Consider the following 9872-nt stretch of genomic DNA (forward strand, 5'->3'; position numbering starts at 1 on the left):
ATGTCCGAGCTACATGAGAGCATGAGTACCAAGTCCCTGCCCTGTGTTCTCCAGGACCGCGTCTATGCTTTCTATGACTTATTATGGAGGGAACATAAAACCCTTGATGGCAAGCTCAAGATCTCCCAGTTTCTGCCTGAGCTCACATCCAATCTGGCCATTGAAGTGCGCCTGTTCTGGTGTACAGACATGCTATTAAGTGTCCCTTTGTTCAAGATATTCCCCGCCCCGGTTGTTCAGCGCCTCGTTATTGCCGTCGACATCAACTTCTTCATGCCTGACGACTATATCATCGTGGCGGGTGAGATTGGGCATGAAATGTTCTTCTTGAAGAACGGGAAAGTCGACGTATTTCGTGTTGATGAGACAGAGGTAGAAATCTCTGACAACTTTGGCGGTCATATGCATTCAACGCGACACCAGATGGCCGCCGATGACCAGAGGCGCATCACGGGACGTAGCTTCATTGACTCGGCAAAATCAATATCAACTGGCGTAAAAAACGTTGCCTTACAGGGTGTGAGTTCGGTGAAGCAGGCAATCCCGGTGCGGAAACGTGGAGATCTTCAGAGCTCTGCCAGCATAGAAACGGAAGCCCAATCTCATTCGCAATCGACATCAACTTATCACTCGCAACCGACATCAACTTTATCGTCTCAACAAAATGCAGAGTTTTGCAGTAGATCAGAGCCGAGTTCTAGAACCACCTCGTCTCCTACAGAAAAAAATGGCCATTTGACCGATAGTGCATTGACTTCAACCATCGATCTATCAGCAGCGCGGAAGCCATATAAGCTCTATACCAACCGCTCCAGTACGGTATCTAACCGTGCTCCCATGGCTGTTATTTGCGCGCGCTCTCAAAAGTTGACAGGGATGAAGGGGGTCGATCGGGCAGTGCATGTACGCCGGATGCAACGTGAACAAATTCTGGCGACGCTCAAACCGAGAACATTTTTCGGGGAGATTGCCCTGGTCACTTGCTGCCCAAGAACCGCAACAGTCAAGGCCCGTTCCTTCGTTGAATGTGCTACCATTTTGCGCCATGATCTCGAAGGCATGCTCACTGATCATCCAAATATGTTGCGCCGCGCCACAGCCATGGTCCAGTCTGGTTACTATGCGGGCTTTCTTAAACGGGGAAAATCGAAATGCAAAATTGATTCTGGCGTAATTGTTCCCACGGTTATGCAGGAAAACCCTGGAATCGGCCCGAGGCCGCATAAGGGAAGCATTTTGCAACCAACAGCGTCCATCTCCTCAGATGTTTTGGGTCACCTTGGACAACTGGAACGTTCCATGCGGAAATTTCTCGAAGGAAAATCCACAAGCACAAGCCTTTCGATCCCAGCAGCCCNCCAGGCACGAGGTCGTAGAGTGGAGGGCCGCAAGGCTGGGGGCTTATACAAAACCCGCGAGCTATTTCTCGACACTGAACACTGGCCACGTTTATGTTGGGGCGTAGCCCGGGCTCCGGTTGCTAAACGCCGGCCATGTTTGGTCGAGCCTCGGCCAGCTCCAGCTGGAGAGCCCATGGGTGGGTGCTCGACCCGGGGCCTGGGCACTGCACAAAGCGGGTCGAGCAGGTAGATAAAATGGCGAAACAAGGGCGGGGTCAGCAGCGGTGAGGTGCTGCCCTTCATGCTTTGAAGAACATGGCCTGAGGACGTAGCTGGTGCGAGAAGACAACCGGGCTGCTCGCAGATGCTATTTTTAGGGTGCGGTGCCGTCTCGTTGAGTGTCTCCTGCAGCAGAAACCACCAGTTAAATGTGTGCAGAAAATACCATATAACTTTTTTAGTTAAATATAGCAGCTGGGACAAATTCTTGACACTGGAAAATTCCTTGTACCAGGGGGGGGCGTATTTTCTTTCCAGCCTTTGCACAAGGCTCACTTCACGACCCTTGTACTTCTCCATTATTGCATCGATTTCGGCTATCTTGGACCGGTTATGCTCGAGATAAAATGCCAACAGCCAGCCTTTGAGCCTGGGTCGACTCCAGCTGGCCACGCGGCTTTCAACCTCCAAGAGTTCAGTAAAGAGTGTTGATGCGCTTTGATCCAATCGCTTCTCCTCGCTCGACATACCATCATCTTCAAAATCGCTGTTACAGGCTGCATCGTGTTTCATACAATGAAGCTGCGACAAGAGTGGCTCGAAAGGGGTAGCATGAATAGCCCCCCATCCCAAGCCGCCTTGAAAGCCGTGCACGCTGCAAGATTCAATAGTATCGCATAAATCGTCCGGTTCGACGATCAAATCGTCAGCTCTGTAGCCTCCGAGGCTCGCCTGATCTGCCATGCGCTGCCAGTCTTCACCGCAAATTTGCACAAGTAGGTAGGGGACAAGTACTAGACGATTATAAACTTGTTCCCACCGCTTTTGAGACTCGGAAGGTTGAAATGACAAAGGACGAAGTACAAAAAAGATGTGAGGTTTGACCACTGTAGCCACATACAAAATACTTGCGAATGTTGTAAATACGCAATGATACTTCCAGTATCACCAGTGATACTCTTCAGTATCACCATGCCGCATCGGATGGGCGGAATCGCTGCGGCGCGAGGGCGGGGCAGCCCGTGGCGACGATTCGGCGGCTCAGAAGCCTGGTACGGCTGAAGGCGATGGTACAGCCCGGCCGTGGGGAGACCTGGGACCTCCTCCTCGCGTCCCTGGCGCTGGAGGTGATGTGTCCTTCGCGGTGCAACACGCGGGCCGCCGCGGTTCCCGAGCACCGACCACAACAACCCGACGGCTTTGAGCACCACGACCCAGCCCTTGCGACGAAACGATGCGGAGGTGACGACAATCGATCCATGACGCTGCGCAGCCTCGAAAACTGCTCGTGTAAAGGGAATAAAGCCTTCACTATGATAACCACAGCTAAAGCTTCGCGCACGCAATAACTGTCCGTTTCGTTTTGCAAGGGGAGGAGGGCTATGGAGAGCAGTTAGATGCAGAAAAATACGCCATGGTGGGCGGAGGTGTGGGGACTGGGCCAGGGAGGCTTCTGCGACAGCGCCAGCGGCTCGTTGATGTTCAACGTGACTTTTGAGGGCAAAAGTGACGGTTGCGATGCGCCGCGGCTGGGCCAGAAGCGTCGTCGTCTCGTGCGTGCGCGGACGTTGTTAGACTTGATGTACGAGGTCACATCGTGCGTGTTGTTTGACGTCGTGCGTGCGCTGCGGCGCCCGCACCGCCTGCGGTTTGAAGACCGCTGACGGCCGCGCACGAAGGCGCGGGCGTCGAGCCCCACGGGCACCGCCTAACTCGCCCCGCAGAGCCGGGAACGAACACCACACATCATCATAGCCGCTCGCGCTCGACGAACGATCGTTGAGGTTACGAGTTTCGTTCGTCTGTCCGCGCGCGCGGCGCGCCGGCTGCGCTCGTTTAACCGAGACGACCTCGGCCGCGATCGCGCGCGACTCACGTCGCCCGACGGCGCAGACCCGCCGCGCCCGGGTCCGCATGGGTTTGGTACACCCTACGAACCAATCTTCTGGCCGAGACGCGCGCGCTGACGCGCGAAAACGGTGTTTCGATTCGTTTCGAAAGCCCCCGGGGGGGGTCCCACGCGCGGCGCGCGGCACCAGCGTCGAGTTAGCGTACGTAGAATATTTCCCACCTGAGGAATACCCCAATTGAAGCGTCGGTCCAGACCGCGTCGATTTTGGTTTCGATGGCAAGACGCTATGTTTTTTCCTAAACTCCCGGACGCAGAACACACCACCGTGCTATTAGTGGAAACTTCTGCTCCGCTACGCTTCCCAAATTCTTACTCTACGAGTTGCGAATTACAGGGAAGGCGCAGCGTGCGCTATAAACTAGAAAGGTAGATATTTACACTGCCCTACCAACCGGCGGGGATCTAGTAACACTAAGCAGTGAGCTGCAATCGCAACTCCCAGGCTCCTCGGTCACTAAAAGTGTGCAAGAGAAAGAAAGAAGAAGATACCGCGGGTAGATACAATACTAGCATGATAGTAGTAGAATAGTAGTAGAGTAGCGTATCTCCGTACATGACTCCGCGCTCGCCGTCGTCTCCCGCCCCGCGCGCCCCGCGCCACAGAGCACCTCGCGACGATCTTTTAGCAGAAACTCAACAAAAGAGGCTAGATCGACGAGGAATCGGGGTGTTTCGACGGGACAACGGTCCTTTAAACGCGGCTATGGTTTACCCCAGAATCGGGGTCTGCTGGAGGTCCCTCCGCGTGGCGGGAGCCTGCTCCTTGCCGGCAGAAACCACCTTCTCGGCTACTAAGTCTATTAATTTTTCTTTAGTTGCTTTACTTGGCACGGGCGTCGATCGTTTCCGCTATGAAATACATGGACGCAGATGGCAACCCCGTCAAAGAGAGACCGAGCAGCACTACTGGGACCGGGTGGGGTGAAATCTCTAGCTCGGACGACGACTCGGACTCCGAGCCCTAAACTGGAATCCCGCTGGTTCCGCCGGCCCCGCCGGCCGCCCGTCGCGCGCCCACTGTGCGGTTATAGGTCCCCCTGTTGTGTCGACCACCCCCCCGCACCCCGAGGCCTCTCCAGATAGGCCGGGCGCCGTAACTGTGTCTCGCATCGTGGCTAGAAACTCCGGGCACCCAGAGCCCTATACTGGAACTAGAACCGTTCTAGTTTGTTCTAGTAGACCCCGAGGCTCCGCGGCCGCCGCCGGCGGCGGAACCGCGCCCAGAAACCCCCCCCTGCGCTGGAGGGGGCCCCAAGGGACCCGAAACGACCCCGACAATTTTGGGTCGGCAGCCGGGGGCTCTACTCAGGCGCTGGGGGGGGTGGGCGGGGCCCGAACTAGAACGCGTCGAGGTTCCCGCGTTCACACCCCCCCCGGTCTTAGGTGTGTCTACTGGACCTGCTGCCCTGGGTGTTCTGGCACCGACGGCCACCCACGGCCCCCGGGTCATCGGGGCGATTCTTGTTTCTTAGGAGACATGACAATTCTGAATTGGCCGAGACGAGCGGCCTGGGTGTGCATCGCTCGATCCATCCAGCTTCACATCAACTGCAAGTACATGGTGAGTTAAATCTCAGCAGCGTCGTCAGCTATCTCTGCCACGGCAGCGCCGTGTACTTCTGCCATCTGTTCCTCAAGACAACTCTGCTTTGCGATTTCCAGGGCAGCATTGTACGCTTTTTGCCGAAGGAAGATAATGGCTCTATTTTTTTGTTGCAAATTACCACGATACTTTTCCCGAATTGAAAGCACATTCACAGTACCCTTGATGAAAGCAGTACGCCAGTCTAGCAATTTTCTCTTGTGTTTTCCCTCTTCGTTGAATTGTGACGCATTTTCCAGACGACCACGCTCAAGAATCTTGATGCCTGCATCACTTGATAACTCATCATTTGATCAGTCAGCCTTGTATTTTTATCTGGGCTGGATAAAGTGACAGCATGTTGAGTCACAGCTTCTACGTCAGTAGCTGCAAATTTAAGCGCGCCGCGCTTTGATTCGCGGTTGGCTTCCAGCTCGGGGGTGATGAGCTTGGGGCCAAGCGCCTCTGCGCGTGAATTTGCAATCTCCTCTAATGTAGCTTGATGCTCCGGAAGGTCCGTGGCTCGGGAATTTTTGAAAAGAACGGCACGCACCGCTGCTGCACGGTCTTCCCTGCCAGGTTCAATTGATTCCCAATTCTTGCGTAAGGCATGGCGCGCCTTCTCCTCCTCAGCGTCGTGGCGGACGTGCACTCCTTCTGCAGCGGCGTAGAGCGTCAGAAGCCAATGAACTTCCATCTCATCTACCTGGTTCTGCTCAGACAGGTCATGATGACAGGTGTCGTGGTTGTGCTCCACCACAGCAGGTATGGCACTGCTGTTGTGGGTGTAGGGTTTGGGGGCACAGAGGGTTTGATCCACTTGAAGAATGTCTGAATCAAGTTCTGCCTCAAGGACAAGCTGAATGCTAAGCGTAGCTTCATTTGCTACTGCAGAACTTCGACACTGCATTGGCCAGAAGCAGGGGATGCAAATGGTGCGCATTCCACTCCGCTCAAGTATCCTGCATCCCTTTGAACCATTTGTGTTTTTCGCTGCTGATATCAGAGAGTCCTTGTCACTTTTTGCGGGTCCAGTAATAGATCGGGGTATTTTTTTGGTAATCTCGTAGATGCTAAACCTCACAGCAAGACGTTCGTCCAATGCACACTTGTTTACGGTTGAGTCACTGGTATCTCGAACTTGCGTTATGTCCAGGCTGATGTACAGCGGGAAGCACACTGAAGGCACGTCAAGTATATCACGAAACAAGCGCAGATTTTTATTTGGCTCATAGGATGAACCGAAGCAGTATTGGATAGCATCGACTTCCTTCATCTCAAGCGACGGTCCGTCTGACTGGTCTATCATATTTGAAAGCGCCAAAAGAGACCAATCACCGATCCCAACCGGCTGGGAGCGGGAAGCACAAAGAATGGCTGTAATGACAATGCCGCTACCACCCCTTGGGATTCGCATCTGCTGGCTTCTGAGCAACGGATGCGATGTCGCAGCACTAGTGTCTATGTCAAATGTGTGTAAAGTCACACTTTCAGCTGCTGAGAGATCCGACAGCCACAATTCAATGTCAACATCAACGAACAAAGACTCAGCTGGCAGCTTGGGCTTCGAATCCAGAGCGCCCGACCCCTCGTCATTTTCTTCCTCAGTCTCACGAGGAGTCTTAGCGCGAGGTGATTTTTTCTCTTCCCCTGGGGAGCCACCTGCAATGGGCGTTTTGGGCAAGGAAACGACGCGCCGAAACAAAACAAGCTGACTACCAGGGTGAACAGCGCAGTAAGCACCATGGCAGGTTGCCGCAAGGCCACCGAGGTGTGTATAGATGGTTGACACATCGCTGCAGGCAACGGGCGCATTACTGCAAAATATAGCAACGGCACCAAGGGGGGCATCCAGGGAAAGCCGGTATAAGCGGCCGCTCGGTGCAGACGGCACGACTAGCGCCGCCGCTATGATGGGGTTTAGCCTGTCGAGTTTTAAGGCGAGCCGTATCGAAACAAGCGGGCTTGGCGCTGCTGACTGTGCGTGATTTTGATTGTGCATCCTTGGCTCCTCATGATCCATTTTCGTCTTTGAGTGAACCGAGGCACGTGCCTCCTCTTTCTCCAAAGAATTTTGTCGAATGGGCTCCGCCTTCGTGGTTGGTTCCTGTCGGGGAGGCGAAATCTCCGCGAGAGTTAAGATAACATCACGCATAGCGAAGGGACTTGTAAAATTAGACTGCCTCATATGCTCGGCGTGTTGCGCTGTGAGATTGGGCATATCCGCCTGCAACGCGACGATAAGGGTTGCGGATTTACTGGTGGCATTGACATGGAGTATCGTAGGGGGAAGTGGTGCTGGTGGCACGAAACTTGAACCATCATCTGAGACCCAGTGGCATCTAGCCTGCGCGGTAAATGGCATTTTACGGCATGTTTTCATTGCAACAACGCAAGTGGTAGCCCTGGATTGCAAAAGCTCCTCAAATGAGACTAACCTCGTCTTGGGTTGAGGAACTATACCCCCGATCTTGAAATCAGCATGCTGTGCATGCGCGCAGCTCCATTCAAGGAGTGCATCGCTAGCCTCGAGCCTTTCATCGCTTGAAGTGACAGCAAGGACTGGCCTCAAGATTGTTTTAGCACTGTGATCAAAATCAATGATAATAATGAGCTCTTCACGTGCTCCAGTGAACTTGCTACGTAGCACATCAGCCGCACTGTTTCGTGCCGAAGCAGCAATTCCCAACATTTCATCTGACGGTTCTCGCGACCGGGCACGCCGGCGCCGACGCCCAGGTTTCATATGACGTCGTTTGAAGGGAGAGCCTGGTAAACCTGATGTGGCTGTAAGCACAATTTCCTCCATGGTACAGTTTGGCGTACCCCCACTTGTAACACGCGCGGAAAATGCATCAATCGTTGATGGCAACCAAGGCGAATCGAGCGACGAAGATCCACTGATAAGGGATGGAAGCCACCCAGTCAGTGCCATTGCTGCCACAGCAACGATTTCGCTGGTCACCTGATTCGATGTTTGGTCTCTTGAGGCTGCGCAACCCATTAAGTTCGCAACTTTGTACATTGCCTTTGCAAGAATAATCGGCCATAACTCACGTCTTTCGCGAGACGACACCAGAGTTGCACTTCCGTTAAAATCTATCGGCACGAGGTCGTCAACAAGCACCTTGCGCCAAAGCCCGCTCACGAAAAGTTTCACAGCATATTTCCCCCCCGGGTTATAGCATGGACGACCGTTAGCGTCCTGTGGGAAAATTGCTTCCCAGAGGAAAGGCGCATTTTTCGCCTCGACGTAGCTCGCAACAAGTCGCAAAAGAGAACAGCCGATAGCATCACGCTCCTGCACAGGCTCAGCCAAATTCGAGCTCAAAGCAGGGGAAGTGTCAGCATCTGCAAGTTTTGGACTCGGTGCCTGAATATTAGCATCCGTAAACGGACCAGTCTCCGCCGGGCTGGTGGTGTCTTTTGGGGAGGTTCCACCCTCCGTGGCGTATATCTTCTCATCCTTTGACAGAGTTTCTAGAACCTCACTCCTAGCAAAGCCCCGATCAAGCGGCAAAGATCGGGGGGGGGGCCACCGTCGTTCTTGGTCCATACCATTGCTCGCTTCGTCGCAGGGAACTTGTGGCAAAACCACAATTCGAGGCAGCACTTTGCATGTCGACTCGTCAGAATCGGATTCGACCCACACCCGATGATCTCCCTCTTTGCTCTTGGTTCTGGTTCCTCCTCCCTTTTTCTCTTCGTTCTTTTGATTGTTTTGATCTGTGAATTCAGCATGCTGAAGAGATTTGCTCTGAACAAAATCGCATGCACGGACCCATCCCGCCGTCTCTACCCGCACCCAAGCTGGCAAAGCCTCAGTCCCGAAATCATGGTCTACAAACAAATCGTCTACACTATGCCAGTCCTCATCCTCGAGACCTTCTACAGCCCATTCAGGGAACAAGGCGTCGCTCACACGGGGCGCATAACCGTCCAAATCTTCTGTCGTCGGAATACAAGGTGGGACCACAGCTGGTAGTGGATCGCGAGAAACATCGAAGGACTGCGGTGTTCTCACTGGCTCTTGGATTTTGTTCTTGTCGGTCTTCTTTGGTGGCATGCTCGCGCCAGGTCGTTAGACGGAATCTTGCTTAAGAAGATATATTGTCGGTCAAAGATATATGGTCGAAGATATATGGTTGAGTTAGATACGCGAGGTGTCAATACTATTGATGCACTGACGTAAAAACAAGTACCACCAGGGGCAGCCCAGCCGCCCGTGAAGCCTGGCGCGCCGCCGACATCCCCCCCCCCCGGCCCGACCATGGCGGGCCCGCTGCCCGTCTGGCAGGGTGAAAAGCTAGACTTTTGGTGGCGCCAGCCGCGCGGTGGGGACTATCTGCGTTGAGCTAGCCGCGCCGGGATATTAGTCGGGTCGAGTGGGGCCTAAAGGGAGGCTAGAGACCGGAAAAAAAATCCGCGCGCGTCTACCCCCTGCTGGGTGTATCTTGTGCCGGCACAGTGTGCCGGCAGATCTGGCGAAGCGAAGTGCTCCGGCACAACCAGAAATGGCGTTTTGTCGGTGTGCCGGCACATTTGGTCGGGCCCAAAGTCGACGGGGCCGGGGCCTGGGCGTGTGCCGGCACAGCGGGAACACATTCCAACCCTCGGACGCTGAATTGATTTGCTTGAAGCGCCCCTGTGCACGTCATGGCTACGACCGGGGCCCAGGGGGCGGGCCCGGAGTCGCTTTGAACATCATGCCATGGCACAGTGCGTCTCAGCGTCATGACATCGTGCGCGCGTCGCGTTACATAGTGTTCCGGTCGCGATCTTCGCGTCCGACGGGGCAGCCCCTGGGCCGATGGTCGTT

At 54.4% G+C, this 9872-nt stretch overlaps 1 protein-coding gene across 1 annotated transcript; it reads left to right on the top strand.

Annotated features, from left to right (window-relative positions):
* AURANDRAFT_55079 (hypothetical protein) lies at positions 1-1608 on the top strand (the record flags this gene model as incomplete). The annotated part of the gene is made up of 2 exons (XM_009042345.1): positions 1-355; positions 899-1608. The coding sequence occupies 2 exons, from the start codon at positions 1-3 to the stop codon at positions 1588-1590; spliced, it is 1047 nt and encodes a 348-aa protein (XP_009040593.1).
* Between the last annotated feature and the right edge of the window lie 8264 nt (positions 1609-9872).

The sequence above is a fragment of the Aureococcus anophagefferens genome (genome assembly GCF_000186865.1).
Source record: "Aureococcus anophagefferens unplaced genomic scaffold AURANscaffold_30, whole genome shotgun sequence".
NCBI lineage: Eukaryota > Pelagophyceae > Pelagomonadales > Pelagomonadaceae > Aureococcus > Aureococcus anophagefferens.